We start from the raw sequence: 19,845 nt of genomic DNA on the forward strand, positions 1-19,845 counted from the left end.
TAAAGTGACACAGATGCGTTCCTGAATAGAATGGGTTAATAGTGTATAGTGGTACACCACCCTGTATTTATACACAATAACACAACATATTTAACACACACACACACACACACACACACACACACACACACACACACACACACACACACACACACACACACACATCTATCTGAATATAAATTAAACATTAAACATTAATATCTCTACACTAAATCCATTTTGTTTTGTTTTAAGGACAACGGCAGGTGATTGGTTCATCTCAGCCTGTGATGGCCATGGTGGGAGATGATGTCATCCTTCCTTGTCACATTGAACCTCCTCTCAACATGGAGAAGAGGACGGTGAGGTGGTACAGACCTGACCTGGTGGGGTGGTCATCATACGTGCTCCTTCTCCAAGATGGACGTGTGAATTCTGAGGTTCTGTACCCGTCATACACACAGAGGACGTCTCTGTTTCCTGAGCAGTTGTCTCATGGTAACATCTCACTGAAGCTGACCAGGGTGAAGTTCTCAGATCAGGGAACATACAGGTGTTCTGTAGACCTGAACCACCGCTACCACAGTGACATCCACCTCCGTGTTGGTAAGATTTACTGTTCAAAACATGGATGAAAAACAACAATAAAATAGAATGACTAAATAGTATTCATTAAGCTGATATGTTATTGCTTTAAATTGTTTTGTGGTAGTGTGAGGGTTCCTGATAATATATTAATAATAATAAACCAGTTCTTCCTGATAGCTGTTATTAATTCAACATTATTGTACTTTTACTCCACTACAATTATTTGAAAACTTTAGTTACTAGTTATTTTGCAGATATACATTATTACGTTATAAAACATTCATTAACCACTTTAGCCCTATTTTATACCTAGGCTATTTGAAAATAGCAGATCTACAAGCTCACAACGTGTCGCACCGCGACGCATTGTGAGCTTGTAGATGTGCTATTTTCTAAAAAAAAATTACTTCCACTTTAAGTACATTTTGATACCAATACTTTTGTACTTTTACTCAAGTATATTTTTTATTCCGGATATTTACTTGTAACAGAGCACTTTGCAGTAATGATACTTTTACTTAAGAGTACTTTTAACATTTGAGTACTTTTTCCACCACTGTGTGTGTGTGTGTGTGTGTGTGTGTGTGTGTGTGTGTGTGTGTGTGTGTGTGTGTGTGTGTGTGTGTGTGTGTGTGTGTGTGTGTGTGTGTGTGTGTGTCCGTGTCCGTGTGTGTCCGTGTGTGTCCTGTAGCGAGCAGATTTAACCCTTTAAGACTAGGAACACATACTGTGTCATTTTACATGTTTAGCTATAACCATTATTTTATACTTTAGGCTATTCAATAATAGCAGATCTACAAGCTCATAGCGCGGCACCGAGTGCCGCGCTATGAGCTTGTAGATCTGCAATTTTTTTTTAAATCATGAAAACTTGTGCAAATCTTTGAATATATATATATTTTAGTGAACATTTGTAACTCAAATCTTTGCTTCTGGGGGATTCTACAAATATCTTCTAAATACTAACAGTTTTTTGATGCTGTTGATGTTGATGTTGGTATAATCAGTGGTTCTCAAACCTTTTCATGTCAAGGACCCCCAAAGTGATATGTACTTGGCTGCGGACCCCCATCTAAAAAATGTTTTGTGCGGGGACTTTTCAAAAATAGCAGATCTACAAGCTCATAGCGTGGCACTCGGTGCCGCGCTATGAGCTTGTAGATCTGCTATTTTTTAATAGACAAAGTATAAAATATGGTTAAAGTGGTTAAAATCATTGTGATGTTATATTAATACATTTTTCTGGGGACCCCCTGGTACCCTCCAAGGACCCCTGGGGGTCCTCCGACCCCACTTTGAGAACCAATGGTTCTCAAACCATCTCAATAACATTATGTTAATACAGTATGTTGATAAGTGTAACAACATACATCTATAAAAATAATAAATAAACATTAATATCACTGAATCCATTTTGTTTTGTTTTAAGAAAATCAGGTGATTGGTTCATCTCAGCCTGTGATGGCCATGGTGGGAGATGATGTCAATTCCTTGTCACATTGAACCTCCTGTCAACATGGAGAATGAGACGGTGGAGGAGAGGGTAGAAAGAGTAGGAAGAGTTAGGGTCTTGTTACAATAACTTATATTTTAGCAGAAGTTTATAAAATGTACAGGTATTGTTACAATATCTATAATATAATATAATATAATATAATATAATATAATATATAGAGAACTGGTTGTCCAGACCCACAGATCAAAACTTGCTGCCCATATATGGGCATATACTGATGAGATCAGGGAGCACGGGCATAAAAGGGAGACAGTTAGACAGACAGAGATCTCTGTGTATGGTCATAAAAGAGTAAGAAAATTGATTAATTGAATATTTTATTAGGCACAAATGTAAAACAGCACAATTACACAGTTATTTAAAATACTTTGTCTAAAGAGTCTGTTCAAAAAAGTCCTTGCGGTCTTGCTTCTATTGATGAATCATGACGTTACCAATTATGTGGGTTTGTAATGGAAAACTAATTTAATGAGCAATGTAACTAGTTACTGTTGGCAGCGACTAATACGTATTAAAGGATCTACACCATGAATTTAAAAAAAATATTTGATATTTAATATCATATGGTGTATGTCCCTCAAACCTTTTTCAAAAGGTTTGAGCCTAAATCATCACTCAGATATATTCATCCCAAGTCAATTGTCTCTGGCTTATACAGCACTTTCAGCTGCAATACCAAAACGTCCTCTTGGGCAGGGGGGGGGGCTACTGAGCAATTCTGTCTGTTAATAAAAAAAATAAAAAATAAAAAAAGGGAAACATTCTGCATAAAAAGAAGCATCTAAGAAAAATACAAAATCGGAAAAAAATAACACTTTGAACATTTTTGAACAATTCCACCAAGTGTTTGAGGTGCCTGTTTCACACACTTCCGGGGGGCGGAGCCAAAATCCGAGCCCGAAGTATTTGTTCGTAGACCCCCACTTAGGGGGGGTAGAAAAAGTTTTGGAGCGATTCGGGCACTTTTCATTTAACATTGGGTTTGCCATCATTAATGTTTGTGACATCAGAAACATTTCCATTCTGAGATCGCCTGTTCAGACACGCCCATTCTGGAAATCCATGAAATGAGAAGGAATGACTGAATTTAAAAAAAAACATTTTTTGGGGTAAAAGAGACACTGGGGACCCCAAAAAATACAAAAAAACAAGAAAAAAGTGATTTTCATGGTGCAGACCCTTTAAGACTTTTGAAAAATGTAATGAGTAATTCTGTCTGTCTGTCTGTCTGTCTGACTGATAATAAAATAGTTATATTGATAATCTCGTTATGTGTTTTTGCAGGGTCTGTGTCTCAGCCAGTGATCTCTTTAACTGGAATAAAAGGTGATCTCTTATCTTGGAGATGTGATTCTGGGTGCTGGTTTCCTGAACCTGACATGTCTTGGCTGGACAGTGATGGAAACAACATCAATGCTGAACCCTCAGTGACAGAGAAACCTCCAGATCACTGTTATGTTGTCCAGAGGACTGTGACAGTGGCTCTAACAGAGCATGTGACCTGTAGAGTTCACCTACCACACATCAACCACACTGTTGAGACACACAGTGTTAAACCAGGTAATGAACATCACTCTCTATCATCTCTCTTGAACACCTTGAGGAACCTCAGTAAACACTCTGTCATTCTGTCACACTGTATCAGGGTCTCATATGCTCCTGAAAGGTCATCTGTGCGTCCTCTAAATGTATTCTGTAGAATTATTTGTGTAAATGCAAATACTTGTTGTGGCGTGACTAAAACAGGTTATGGAGTGCAAAAAGAAGCAAAACAAATGAGGTGGTTTGTGAGATCACACACTGTTTATTCTGTTCTTCTCTTCTCATAATGTTTCTAGAGACACTGTTTATTCTATTGTTTTCCACAGAAGCTCAGCCTTTAACCTACCATTACCTTGTGTTGTGGATATAACATGATGGCTGACTAAAATAAATGTAATTTTGTATAATTTTCCAAATTCCAAACATAGTAACCAAATGGACTGTGGGAGTGAACACATGAAACACAGTGAGGATGTGATTGTAAAGGGTTCTTGTCTGGAGATGTTTGATGTCTCATGTCTCAGTGAAGACATGGATAGAAGAGGGACAGACACGACATTTTAACTTTCTTTTTTTTAAACTTTTTTTGCATCTTGAGTAAATGTCCTCTTCCTTACTTTGTTCTAACATTTCATACTATTTTATTTTATTCTCAAAATATTTTCACCAAAGGAAAACATGTAAATGTTGTAGCAGGTGACCCCCCCCCCCCCCCCAACAGCTAACATTCCTTCAAAATGATTTCATACATTTTCGAAATATATACAAATTATCCATAAATAACATTTAAAAAAAAGGAATAGTGAAAACAGCCGATCTACAAGATCGGCTGTTTTCACTTAATTCATACACATATATTGACACATAAATAACGTTTAAATAATGAAGTTTGGGGAAGACACCAAATTTCTCCTTTCGGAACTAAAAAGAACTAAAAAGACCACTGACTTAAAGGGATATTTTACTTTCAAAATCATTTTGGGTCATTTTATCGTCTACTCAGGCTTTTGTGTTTCACCCCGGACAGTTTTTTAAGTTAACACGGTGCCAGAATTTTACTCCACGACGAGCAATCCATGTAAACAATGCATGCGTGCACGGTGCACGATGGTCCTGGCTAACGCCTGGAACGATAACATCTCTCACGCGAGTCACAATGGCGGAGTGATCGTGCATCACCCCCCCCCCCCCCCCCCCCCGTGTGGAAAAACAAACAAAAAGATTGAATAACACGGTTTTAACCGGCACCTATGCGCTACTCATCGAAACATGTTTGGCACCCGATGTGTTCATGTGTTAATTGAGCATTTTCAAACTCCATTTTAACCATGTTAGATTCATCAAAAACACCCGTCCTTGGTTCTGGTGATTGATGTTGTCCTTCTGATACGTGAGGAGACCGTGTTTTTTTTTTTTTTTTATCCCACGATTCTTGTAACCGTTTTTTTTCACCCGGTGCCAATTTTCGAAGTGATCCTGGGCGCTACACAAGCCCTACACCAGCGCTACACCAGCCTCCCACAGCCTAGGGAGCCCAGGGCCGAGCTCATGCCTCCTTCAATGCATGAGAGCCAACTGACCTTCTTGTCACCTGACAGGGGAGAGTTTCCCCGGTTGGCCGTAGCGCGTGGAAGGAACACGTTATTCCAACCAGTTCCCTTCCCCTCCATCAGGCGTGGGGAAGGCAATATAGCGACCAGGATTACTACATGTTTTTGTGAGGGTATTAACTACCCTAGGAGACACGGGGAGAACATGCAAACTCCACACAGAAAGGCCCTTTCACCAACCCCACCTAGGGTATGGGCGCTGATGACGCGGAGGAGAGGACACACCCCCAGCGCCCACAGCGTCCCCGGCAGGAATCGAACCCAGGACCTTCTAGCTGTGAGGCGACAGCGCTACCGACTGCACCACCTGAGACAGTATTTTTTCAATTACTTTTTTCATTCATTAAAAAAAAAAGATTTAAAAAACAAAATACAACAAAAAATATATATAAAATACAAGTAATCGAACCCCCTCACGCATTAGGAGGGCAGCTTGAGTAACCAGAACCAATATATCATGGTTAAAATGGAGTTTGAAGTTACAATGGGTTTGTATAGGAAGGGCCGTGTCTGATAAAATGAATATCAAATATCTAAATACTGAATCAAGCAACTTCCAAACTGTCTGGGGGGCTCTCAAAAGCCTGAGTAGATGATAAAATGACCCACAATTAGTTTGAAAGGGAAATATCCCTTTAACTCTTTCACTGCCAGAGTATATACCAGATAAGGCCCAGACTGCCAGCGATTTTTCGATTTTCTTACCTTTTCAAGTAGTCACAGAATATTTATCTCCAGTATGATCGATTCCCTGATGGTTGCTAATCACGGAGGGTTTCACTGTGCTTCCGCAAAAACAAAAACATTTCATCGCAACCTCCTGTTCACTTGTTATCCGCTGTTAAAAATATCATGTCTCGCCAAAAATACATAGTAAAACACAGGAGCCGAGATGCAGGTTATTTCCCAAATAAATTAACCAGGAAGTGAATGGAGCAGTAAATCTTCGGATCACGTTATCTCCTGGTTCTGTGAGAAAGACAAAAATACAGAAAAGAAACTTCTTTCTCGTCCATGGATTCTTAGCAGAATCGGACAGGCAAAGAGGTAGTTGTGGTGTGATTGTGTTAGTGGTAGAAAGACTACAGAGCCGACGTGTGATGATGTCAGCGGTGTGCGACCGAGCAGGAACCGACACAGTAGCAGAGTGACAGACAGCGTCACATGTGAGAAACACCTTATAAAGTACAGTTGGACTCACATGCACGTTGTTTATTAACATGACAATAGTCCCAATAGTCCAGGGGCCAACACTGATATTTGATGTCTTCTCGTTTATATTTTGGTATGATACAACTTCACTCTCTAAACAAACCTTACCCCGTATGAAACTGATGTGTGGGAATTAAGGATGTCCGATATTATCGGCCGATATTAGCATAAAAAATGTTATATCGGAAAATATCGGTATCGGTTGATATCGGTATTGGAAATTAGGAGTTGGACAATATCAGAATATGGAATATCGACAAAAAAGTCAATGTCGGACATCCCTAGTGCGAATCATTGACTACAATACGTTTTGGAAACCAATGGTCTTATAAACAGTTGTTTCTAATGTACTTATCAGTTAGATATTTAAAAAAGTGTAAAACACATGTGAGAAAAATAGTGACCAACTGTAACCTACTGGCAATGTGCACAAGAAATGTGTTGCTGATCGGCCCAACGGAGATTAGCTTGGACAAACTGCTACAAGCTGTAGTTTTAAGTCATTGCTAAATAAGCATACTAATAATCTAGGAAAATCTGCCTAATTTCTCAATTAGTTGAGACCTCAGTGCCGTCAGCTGGTCCTCAGTGAGCATGAGGTCCAGACTTGGACCCTAGCGTCCCTATTATGGGTTGTAATAGCCAATACATTGTGATCTTGTAGATCAGCTATTTCCACTGAATGTTCACCCCATAATAGGGCCTTTACGGTTTATGTGCAATGGCAGGGGAATAATGTGTTGTGTTGTTGTGCGTTGTGAGCTTGTAGATCACCTGTTTTAATATTTGTAGTGTACACCGAAAACAGGAGGGGGCCTAGTATAGAGTCCTGGGGACACCGGGCGGTCAACTAAGTATATATGGTTTTACTATATCTCTGCTGTCCGGCAGGAACCAGCTAACTTCAAAAGTTCATTTTTCAGGAAATGAAAAAAACAAAACAAAAATGGAGTTAGGAGGTTATGTTCATCATTAATAAGAACAGCTGAATGGACCTCTAAGCTCAAAATGAGGTTGGAGGTCAAAAGGGGCCGGAGCCTGGAGTCAGCAAAACCACCTCAGCCTGTGATGGCCATGGTGAGAGATGATTACCCCCCAGGCCCCCCCATAAAATCTCCTATGGCCGTTAGGGTTCAAGTACAATGGCAGGGGAATAATGCGTTGTGTTGTTGGTTGAAACTGTAATTGTATTCTTGCTCTGTAAAGCACTTTGAGCTGCATTTCATGTCATGAAAGGTGCTATACAAATACAATTTATTATTATTAGTGTTGTGTGTTGTGAGCTTGTAGATCACCTATTTTAATATATTAAGTGTACAGCGAAGGTATACGGGGGGCAGGTATAGGCAGTGTCCTGGGGACTCCGGTCAACTAAGTATAATGGTTTCAGTGGTTACCACTTAGTGGTTACCACCAAAAATAACTTATTTTCTATCAATAACAGACCCCACGAAGCCTTGAATTAATTGTTTTTTTCACATTCCTGAGACAATAATTATCACCAGCGGAGACTCAATTGAGTCTCTCACTGACCAGCCACCAGGTCATCGAATAATTGGCTCAGGAATGTGACAAAAAACAAAAAATCGCCCTGAATTCAAGGCTTCATGGGGTGTGTAATTGATAAAAGATTAGTCCTTTTTGGGTGAACTACTCCATTACACTCTATATACTTAGTTGACAGGGTCCCCCTGGAGTATATTCTATGGTACAGGATAAATATGTTTAAATAAACATTAAACATACACATTCATATCACTTCATTAAATCCATTTTGTTTTGTTTTAAGGACATCAGGTGATTGGTTCATCTCAGCCTGTGATGGCCATGGTGGGAGATGATGTCATCCTTCCTTGTCACATTGAACCTCCTGTCAACATGGAGAATGAGACGGTGGTTTGGACCAGACCTGACCTGAACCCTAAGTTTGTTCATCTCCTCCAAGATGGACGTGACACGGCTGACGAACTGAACCCGTCGTACAAACAGAGGACGTTCCTGTATGATGAGTTGTCTCATGGTAACATCTCACTGAAGCTGTCCAGGGTGAAGCTCTCAGATGAGGGGACATACAGGTGTTCTGTTCCAATCCTGGCCAACAGCAGTTTGATTCAGCTTCTTGTTGGTACGATTTATTGTTCAAAACATGGATGGAAAAACATATTTAACTAGAAGATGTGCTCCTCGGAGCACAGGTCTCCGCCAGGAGATGCATTTCATCTTGTGCTGTGATTGGCTACCGAGATGCATTTCATCATGCATCTCGGTAGCCAATCACAGCACGTCCTGCTGGTGACAGACGGACACACACACACACACACACACACACACACACAGACGAACGGACAGGGGGTAAAACATACTTTCCCCATGCCTTCGGCCTGGCGGAGACAATTAACCTTTATAGCATAACTTTTATCTCTCAGGTCAGGTTACTTAGGGAGGTGTTGACCACGGTAAGTAGTGTAGGCTGCAGAAAAACAGAAAGAAAAAACTGGTGGTGCAACATGCAAGGTCAAAGGAAAAAAGAAAAGTATACAATGAGTAATGAAACTACTTTTTAAAACGTATTTTTTTGTATCGAGCCAAACAGACTGATGTGACTGATTGACTCACTGACTAATCAAATATTTGTATTGATAATATCTTTGTGTTTTTGCAGGGTCTGTGTCTCAGCCAGTGATCTCTTTAATTGGTATAAAAGCTGATAGCTTATCTTGGAGATGTGATTCTGGGTGCTGGTTTCCTGAACCTAAGATGTCTTTGCGGGACAGTGATGGAAACAACATCACTGCTGAACCTTCAGTGACAAAGAAACCTTCAGATCACTGTTATGTCGTCCAGAGGACTGTGACAGTGGCTCTAACAGAGCATGTGACCTGTAGAGTTCACCTACCACACATCAACCACACTGTTAAGACACACAGTCTCAAACCAGGTAATGAGCATTTCCATTACTCTTGAACACTTCCCTTGTTCAATGTTTTTCTAATGATGAACCCTAGATGAACCAGGAGATCATTGTCCTCCTCAAGATGAAAAAGATCGAGGGCCTTCAGGGCTGGGATGAGGATTGGGTAAGGCCTGTGAATGAGGAGGTGAAACTAGCCATGGCCAAAGGTAGAGACATCCACAGAGCACAACTTCCTAGAGTGCCTTCAACACAACAACATCAGACTCACGTTACAACTCCAAAGTCATGCAACCTCCAGAAGTTCTCAGATGACACTGTCATCGTCAGCTGCATCACAGATGACAACGTGGGTGAGCATGCTGAGGTAGTGAGGGACTTTGGGAGCTGCTGCGGCTCAACGTTAGTAAGACCAAGGAAATGGTCGTGGACAGACGCAGGAGCAAACGGCTTCCACCAGGCACGGACTGGCACAGAAAATCGACCCTGGCAATTGTGATCTTCACCGGCCCATAGCGAGGGTCGGCCGCGCGCGAAGCATTGCGGTTAATTGGCGAAAAATTGCTTGAAAATTTGGTTTTTGGTGACTTTATTTCGGTTTTAGGGTTGGCCGCAGCCCCAGACTGCACGGCCCTTCTGGCATCTGCCAGGAGTGCCAGACCGTCCAATCCGGGCCTGGCTTCCACCGGTAAACAGCGTTGTTTAAGGGGCCAGAGCAGGATGTTCTTGCTGAGGAAGCTTAGATCCTTTGATGTGTGTAATTGTCTGTTGTGCAACAGGATGTTGCAGATGTTCTAACAGTCTGTTGTGTAACAGGAAGCTGCAGATGTTCTATCAGTCTGTTGTGTAACAGGAAGCTGCAGATGTTCTATCAGTCTGTTGTGTAACAGCATGCTTCAATTTTTGTATCAGTCTATAATGCTCTTCTTTGTGATTGCCTGCTGGGGGGTGGCTTTTTAATATATTAAACTAAATATTAGTCAAAAAGTAAACCACACTGAGGTACAGTAAGACATTTAGGGTAAAAGGACAACAAACAAGTACTGGGGACTTGTTTCCAATTTGGTCCTATGTATTCAATTGATCAACAGAGCATAACACATTACTACATGTCATCAAGCTATATATATATATATATATATATATATATATATATATATATATATATATATATATATATATATATATATATATATATATATATATATATACATACATACATACACACACACACACACACACGTTATAACTATTGCAACATCCAGTCTGTTGTCATCTTTATACTTTATTCATATTAGTTTGAGGGTCTTTTTTGTGATGTCACTATTCTGTACCTATAGTGCGTAGCAAAGGGGCGTCAAAGGTGGCGTCAACATGTGTCACTTGGTAGCGGTGGCCATTTTAGGGTTCACAGTCTTGATGACTACGTTGCCACACACTATTTTTCTTAGTCCTGTATCTGTAACTTTTACTGCTGTGCTCTCTCTGGCGCCGTAAGCTGGTCGTAAATAGCGTGTAAATAAACTGTGTTAACCCATTAAGACCTGGAACGAATCTGCGTCACTTTTAGATTTGAGCTAAAAAAGCATTATTTTACACTTTGGCTATTCAAAAATAGCAGATCTAAAAGCTCATAGCGCGGCACCGAGTTTAAAGCGAACATTTTAACTCAAATCTTTGCTTCTGGGGGTCCCTGGAACAAAACATTTTGAGATGGGGGTCCGCGGCCAAATACATAATACATTTTGGGGTCGTTGACATGAATTTTTTTTTAGAACCACTGACATAGCAACATAAGTTTAAAAAACCCCAAAACTGTTAGGATTTAGAAGACATTTGTAGAATCGGCTTCAGGTTTTAATGGGTTAAATGGTGTATAGATTATCTAAGCACAATCTGACGTGTGATTCACGATATGGAGTGTACAGCCTTTAAATGTGTGGATCACAGGTGTAGTCTATCTCATTTTGTGCATAACAATTACAGCAGAAATGTAACGTTATTATTAATTTGGCTGGTGGGGTGGGGGGGGGGGGGGCTAATGGACCGTTGTAGAACCACTGGTCTAAATGACATTATATCTTAATAACAGTATGTTAATACAGTATGTTGATAAGTGAACAACATACATCTATGAAAATAATAAATAGATATTACATATTAATATCACTACACTAAATCATTTTTGTTTGTTTTTTTAAGAACCACAGGTGATTGGTTCATCTCAGCATGTAATGGCCAAAGTGGGAGATGATGTCGTCCTTCCTTGTCACATTTATCCACATCTCAACATGGAGAATGAGACGGTGGAGTGGACCAGACCTGACCTTGAGCCATCATCCGTGTACCTTCTCCAAGATGGACGTGTGAATTCTGAAGAACTGAACCCGTCCTACAAACAGAGAACGTCCCTGTTTGACGATCGGTTGTCTCATGGTAACATCTCACTGAAGCTGACCAGGGTGCAGATCTCAGATGAGGGAACGTACCAGTGTTCTGTTCGAGGCCTGGACCCCATCAGTTTCAAAGGCAGCATAAAGATCGATCTCCATTTTGGTAAGATTTACTGTTCAAAACATGGTTGGAAAAACATTAGTCCTCTATGGCATGACTTTATTGTATCTTTATTGTGTCTGTCTGTCTGTCTGTCTGTCTGTCTGTCTGCCTGCCTGCCTGCCTGCCTGCCTATCTATCTATATATCACCTTGAGGAATATCTGTAAGCACCTCTTACATTAAGACTGTATGAGGGCCACTACAGGACATTCAGGACAGTACAGTAAACCCTGACCCCAGATTAATGCATAGAGCCAAATGGGTGAAAATGTCAAATGTGTTCCTTAGGTGTGAACATGGGGTGGCGCAGCAAGGGCAAAAGGTTGTTGACTGTCATCATTGTGGCGTGAAAACATGTTTGGTTGAATGTTTGATTCATCTTTTCTGGAACCCAAAGATTTGTTTGAATGCTGTTTTTGCACTGTGGAGCTAATAATAGACTATCTTTCTGCATGAAGAACTGACTGCATTGTATGTTTGAACGTTGACACAGAACACATAATGTTGTGAGTGCAGAGATACAGTAGAACAGTCTCATTCATATTAATTCATTTTATGGACTTTAAACAAGGTATTGTAACAATGTAACTCTTATTCCCTGGGAAGGGAGGAGGAGTTAGACTGGAGTCCAGAACTGCACTGAGCTGTTGCTTGAAGGCTTGTACCTCGTCACTCGGTCGCTGTAACGCAGAATTACTGTTATCAATATAACAAAAACATGCAAATCATGCAAAAAGTTTAGACCTGTAATTCCACCAAGGCTCGTGGAAATTGTAATTATGCATTAATGCATTATATTAATTGGTTATATTTGTACTGGAAGACGTAATAATATTACAGTAACTTGTTACTTTTACTGTAGCATGTAAGACCCATGGTGGTTAATGGAGACCAGGCAGGAATCAAACCTGTGATCTTTGGATCACTAGACAGTGGATGGAACAATTTTAACACCGCTGTTGATTTGATTTATTTCATTGTATAATGTTGATACTTAACAGTTGTGTTATGACGCACTGTGTTTCAGAGAGTGTGAGTCTCACCACAGGAGTGATTGCAGGGATTGTGCTCACAGTGATCATCATTGTGGTGACAGCAATACTGGGATTTTTCTACTGGAAAAAGCAGAAGCAAACTAGTAAGTATTGAACTGATTTGTAAATGATTTTTTTTTGTAAATTACATGTTTTTTGTTATCCTTTTAGCATAACATTTGACTGCACTGAAATGTTAACAATCTCTTTAATAAAGTAGTCAATCAATCAATCAATCAATCAATCAATCAATCAATCAATGCCATTACAGAGCCAACAGAATCCATTGAGATGAACATGAGTCGATTGTCAGGAGAGGAAGAACCACTGAATGATGACGGCGTTCCTAGTCCATCACCAAAACCACGAGAATGGCGCCCAGTCAGTAAAAGATGGAGGCCACAGTTAGAGAAGCTTATAAACGTTGATGACTGTAGCGTTAGCAAAGTTGGGAGTCTTGTGTTTGGTAAAGATGAGGAATTCCGCATCGCAAAGGGAAGTGATGGAAATGAGGTTTTCTTGGGGTTAAGAGATGATGGCGCGGAAGTCGCAGTGAAGAGAATGAATGAATTCAACTACGATGTGCTGAAGAAAGAACATGACGTTTTACGTCTGCCAGACCTTGATCATCCTTCGATTGTACGATATGTTGACTTTATAAAGGATGAGAACTTTGTTTACCTTGTCCTTCAATTATGTGAATACACTCTGGAAGAATACATCACTAAATACAGCCTTCCTGAATCCAGGAGAAAAGAGCTTGCAAATCAGTTTCTAAAGGGTTTAAGTATTCTTCATTGTCATAATCCTACAATTCTCCACCGGGATATCAAGCCCCAGAATGTCTTGATTGGTAAGTGATGAAAGAAAAAGAAAACAAGCAGACAATATCAGAAATCTAAGCAACTTATGCTGAATCTTTGCTCGATCTAAAACCTTTTTGTTATATTGATAACCCCCTTGCAGATATTGAAGGCAAGGCAAGATTGGCAGATTTTGGAATAAGCCGACTATTACATGAAGGACAAACAACCCTACTCACAAGCGCTTCAGGAACGAGATGCTGGATGGCAAAGGAGACTTTGGATAAACACGGTGTTATCCGATTTAAAAGAAGCACTGATATGCAGGTTGTATTGTTTTTAATATTCTGGATGGGAACTTTGTATTTTTTTGCATTAATGTAGTAACAAAAAATGTCTTACTCATTTTCATGCTCACTGTTAAGGTGGCTGGGATGTTGATATATTACATCCTTTCTGGAGGCGAGCATCCATTTGGTACAGGCCGTAGATGTGATGGAAACATTCTGGATGGAAACTACAATCTGCACCATGTTCAGGATGTGGTCGCCAAGGATCTCATCGAGAGGATGATCAATGAAGACCCAAAGAAAAGACCAACAGTGGAGGAATGCTTGGCTCATCCCTTCTTTTGGTCAAACGAGAGGTAAGATAGACTGGAACGATTAAAATAGGGAATGCATGCCCCACCTGGTTATGCAATTCCCCTTGTACCTGTCTGTCTGTCTGTATGTCTGTCTGTCTGTCTGTCTGTCTGTCTGTCTGTCTGTCTGTCTGTCTGTCTGTCTGTCTGTCTGTCTGTCTGTCTGTCTGTCTGTCTGTCTGTCTGTCTGTCTGTCTGTCTGTCTGTCTGTCTGTCTGTCTGTCTGTGTCCCTTTTATGACAATATATGGAGATTCTCTATAATTGTACGTCCATGTCCATTTTATGTCCATATATGGAGATCCCATAATGTCATCAGTATATATTTGGGAGTTTTAAGGTGGTCAGTTCCACATACTGTATGTACATGACCATATACGGGCATAGCAGTTCTGGAAAACTGGATATCCGACCGACTCTGCGCCAACTTTAGCCAAAAGCTTGTGTTTAATCCATGTGAGTTCTATTTACATCTGAACAGAGGCATAGTAGCTTAGCTGCAACAGATGAAGTGTGTCCTCTCAAAACGGCGGATTTCAAAATAAGAGCCTCTCGTAATGTGATTAGTCAACTGGTTCACTTACAGGAAGTAGAAGGACTAAATTAGACGTATACATGACACACCAGAGCTAGTGTCAGACGCTATAATAATTTACCTTTAAAAAATATATATAATTAAATATATATTATTTTATTAAATATTTAAAAATATAAATCCACATATAATTATATAAATAATATAATTAAAAAAAACTCCTACCGATGCACTGGGACATATCATCAGTGATGTCAATCAATCAATCAATCAATCAATCAACTATCTATTTCTATAGCACATTTCATACAACAAGTGCAACCCAATGTGCTTCACAGATCAAATAGGGAAAACATTTTTAAAATATTAATGAAAGGAAAAAAGGAAAATCACTTAAAAAAGAAAAGTGGAATAAAAAATGGAATGAGAATAGAAATAGTATTGCTAAAACCTAGGTAAAGGCAATGCTAAAAAAGTGTGTCTTAAGATTTATTCAAAAACTATCCATGGATTCAGAGAGCCGCAGGTTCACAGGCAGGCTGTTCCACATGTTAGGACCATAATAGCTGAAGGCTGCTTCTCCGTGTCTTTTAGTTTTAGTTCTATCCTCTGGAACATTTCAGAGACCAGTGCCAGAGGACCTGAGAGCTCTGGCACATACACAGAGAGCATTGAGGATAAATAGGCAGGTGCATTTACATTTAGTGATTTAAAAACCAATAAAAGGACCTTAAAATCAATTCTAAAACGAACAGACAACCAGTGGAATGACTTTAAAATGGGTGTGATGTTTGCTCTCCGTCTGGTCTTAGTCAGTACGCGTGCTGCTGCGTTCTGGACTAGTTGTACGTTTTTTCCGCACACCGATAGGAGAGCATTACAATAGTCTATCCTGCTAGTGATAAAAGCATACATTAGCCTTGCTGTGTCGTTCTGGGTGAGAAAACAGCGAACTCTAACAATATTTCTCAAGTGATAAAAGGATAGTTATTTGATGTTACTTGATATGGGCCTGAACATTTAAACTAGAGTCAAATATGACACCAAGGTTTTTAACCTGGTCCTTGGTGTTTAGTGCACATGATTGGGGTCATCATTGGGTGTTTGGGGTCTTTCAACATCAGACACCCTCGCCCAGGCGACCCGACCGGGGTTGATGAGACCCCGGCCTGTGTCCCAGCAGCGTTTGCCCATGGATCTGCCCTCTTGATCCAAAGCCACCTAGTGGCTCTCTCTGTCTCTGCGGCTATCAGATCTGATAGCCTTCCTGTTCGCCTCTCCGGCGATGCCCAGCAGCACAAACACTTTGCAGAATGAACGCCCTGCAAATCCTCTGCAGCCTCCAGAGACTCACAGCCAGCCCTGCCTCCTGCACTGCTTATATTTAAGCCTAATGCTTACAGAATTATTATTATTATTTTCACAGGAAAGTAGACTACTTGAGAAGGATTGGAAATCTAAAGGAAGTTGAGAACTGTCTAAATGCTGACAAGGACCTCATCAGGAAGTTAGACCAGCATGCTGAGCAGGTGCAGTTCAACACATGGAAAGACAACGTGAGTAAAAAAGTTTGCTAATAGTGTGTGAGCGATTGCATTTTGAGCTTTTGGTCTCTTCTGTTTTATTTCTTCTGTCTTTAATTTCTCTTTAAGACCCTATTTAATGCCTTTAAGTAACTTTGTATATGTAAAGCCAAGGTAACTAAAGCCTAATGTCATGCTTACATCCATCCTTATGTTCCAAAGTGAATCTGATCTTTAAGTTTTTTTTTTTTTTCCCAGTTCCCACCTGAGTTGCTTCAGAAGATGGATGGCAAGAAGAAGTCCTACCCTGAGAACTCATTTGGATTGCTGCGCTTCATACACGATCTCCATGAGCACTAGTATGTAGTATTACATTACCGGGCGATGGGGTGATCTTCTCCTTTAAAAGTTCAATATCGGAAAATCTGATGTCGGAAAAAAAGCCAATATCGGACATCCATACACGGTAGCTTCAATAATCCTCCTCATTCTGGGGGCTTGGTGCAGCCCAGTTAAGTACTTCCTGTTTGGTGGTGAAACATGGATGTTTGGCGCTTTGCCACGGCCTCGCTGTCGGATGAAAACAAACACTTTTGATAACTTTTCTTCGTTAAGGCCTTTTATTCACCACACCTACCATCAGCTCACAGTACTTACCAGTACTTGACCCAAGCCACGCTACTCATACCCTGAGTTGGCGGTGCCGGGGATCAAATGACCATGACCTTGTGGTCGAAAGGCGAGAGCTCTACCGACTGAGCTACCCGGACACACACTAAAACGCCACAATACATTAAAAATGGCTGACTTCCTGTTAGGTTCAGGTCATAGCTTCAAGTCGGGACATGATACATAAAACCGTAATGTTGGGCTTTAGTATGGGCATTTTTTAAGGGGGTGCTATTGAGCCATATGGCTCATTGTGCTTCCATTGAGGACCACGAAAGTCCCCAGGATTTTTGTTGTGTTATCCTTTTAGCTTTAATGTCTTACTGAACCTCCATGCTGTTTAAGAAAGTATTAAATCAATTAAATCAATCAATCAGGACTGATACAATACTTAATTATTTGCTAATTGAGTTGTGCAAATAAAAGTGTGATTCATTTGTGCTAAAAAATATAATTTCTTGCATGTCAATAGGGCTTCACACTGGTGCAGTGATCGGGCCCCAATTAACTTAACAACTAAGGCCTCTATAAAGTGATATCATGTAGAAAGTCATAGTTTTACTTTATGTCATGGGAAATGATAAGATGTGTGCAAAGAAAAAACATGTACACATCCACAAGACAAAGACAAATAAATGTGTTTTTATATTAAAAAACATACAATTAAGTCTATTCAATGTTGTCTTGGATCAGATAAGATGTTGTGTCTTCAGTGATCACTGCTTTGTGTTCACAGTGCTGAGGAAGGAGCTCACATTGACCTGTTGGAGATGTTTCCTGATCTGTTTGGAGGAGTTTACAAGTTTGCCAAAGAACAAGACTGGAACTCAAGGCCCTCCCTGAAGGACATGTTTACAACAGAAGATGCTGTAGAGTCCCCAAACCCTGAGAGCAAGACCAGTCTCAGTCTACTATGAGTCCAAAAGAGATAACTGTGACTCATGATCAATGAGTCCAATAGACTCATAACTGTGACTCATGATCCATGAGTCCAATAGACTCATAACTGTGACTCATAATCCATGAGTCCAATAGACTCATAACTGAGACTTGTGATCCATGAGTCCAATAGACTCATAACTGTACATACAGTAACTGTAATCCCACTGCAGTCTAGCTGATGTCTGTGAGTGAGAGCAGTGGTGGACAGTAACTAAGTTTATTACACGGCTTGGTTGAATGCTCAATTCTGATTGGGCAATCACCAAATTCATCGTTCTGTTATTTTTTAATATTGTCCGCTGAACTCAATAACAGAGCGCTGTCTAATCAAAGACTCGGAGCACCTACTCATATCAATCTGTCTAATCAAACACTCAGAGCACCTGATTGGCTCATATCAATCTGTCTAATCAAAGACTCAGAGCACCTGATTGGCTCATATCAACCTGTCTAATCAAACACTCAGAACACCTGATTGGCTCATATCAATCTGTGCTGCCTGATTTTGTGTCCACTTTCACTTATATGTCTTTGGGGTGATTTTAAAGTCTACTCTGTGTGTTTCACCCTACACAGTTTAAGTTGCTTGATTCAGTATTTTGATATTCATTTCAGTCACGCCCCCTTCCTACGTTAACCCATTGCAACTTCAAACTCCATTTTAACCATGTTAGATTCATTGAAAACACACATCCTTGGTTCTGGTGACAGATATTGTCCTTCTGATACGTGAGGGCCATGTTTTTTGTTTTTCATTTTCAAAATAAATATAAAATAAATGAAAAAAGTAAAATCAGTCACCAGAACCAGGGATATGGGTTTTAATGAGTCTTATCGTGGTCTAAAATAGAATTTAATTGTATCAGGGTTTTGTTCAGGGTGATAAAGACCTAATCACACTGTCAGGGTTTATATCTCAATAATGACCTGCTCCCCATTGATTATCCCTTGCTTAATTAATGCTTGTTAATAGGATAGTTTGTTTCTAGTGCTACCATGTGGGGTAATACATTAATATTATGGGATATTTTTACATTGATATTATAGGATACTTTTATATTCATACTGTGGGATACTTTTTACATTTATATTATGGGATACTTTTACATTGATATTGTGGGATACCTTTACATTGATATTATGGAATACTTTCACATTGATATTATGGGATACTTTTACATTGATATTGTGGGATACTTTTACATTGATATTATGGGATATTTTTTTAATTGATGCTGTGGGATACTTTTATATTCATACTGTGGGATACTTTTTACATTTATATTATGGGATATTCTTTACATTCATACAATGGGATTATTTACATTAATATAATGGGACATTTATACATTGAGATGATGGGATCTAAATGTATTGTCATTATACAGAGAATAAAGAAAAGCTCAGCTTTAAAGTTCAGTGAAACAGGCCCCTGGTGACTATTCTCATGGCTGACCCCTGAACTGTGTTTGTGGCACGTTTGGTGTGGATTGAAGCAACAGTGTGTCTGTGGCCCCCGGGGGCCCTGATGTGGCCCCTGATGTGGCCCCTGATGTGGCCCCCGGGGGCCCTGATGTGACTATATATTCTCATGGCAGACCCCTGAACAGTGTGTGTGCCAACTAAAGGTGCAGATAAGAGCTGATGTAATCTAGTTGTTTTGGGGAAGTACAGCGTACTTTGTGTGATTAGTTCCCTCACTAAAGTAAATGTGTGATAGGATTCACTGTGTTGCTCTGGGTTTACTTGTATTATTATAGTATTGTAGAGGCTGTATTTAAACT

The 19,845-nt window shown here is 40.0% G+C and overlaps 1 protein-coding gene across 1 annotated transcript; it reads left to right on the plus strand.

Moving 5' to 3' along the window:
- Positions 1–8,325: 8,325 nt before the first annotated feature.
- Positions 8,326–19,480, plus strand: LOC308102170 (serine/threonine-protein kinase/endoribonuclease IRE1-like; the record flags this gene model as incomplete). Its single annotated transcript, XM_080451771.1, has 10 exons — positions 8,326–8,467; positions 9,110–9,385; positions 11,561–11,914; positions 12,941–13,051; positions 13,219–13,800; positions 13,914–14,077; positions 14,176–14,396; positions 16,354–16,483; positions 16,709–16,809; positions 17,856–19,480. 10 exons carry the CDS (start codon positions 8,326–8,328, stop codon positions 18,034–18,036), a joined length of 2,262 nt encoding a protein of 753 aa, XP_080307897.1. The 3' UTR covers positions 18,037–19,480.
- Positions 19,481–19,845: the final 365 nt, after the last annotated feature.

Source organism: Gymnoscopelus braueri, assembly GCF_963280865.1.
Source record: "Gymnoscopelus braueri genome assembly, chromosome: 15".
NCBI classification, from domain to species: domain Eukaryota; kingdom Metazoa; phylum Chordata; class Actinopteri; order Myctophiformes; family Myctophidae; genus Gymnoscopelus; species Gymnoscopelus braueri.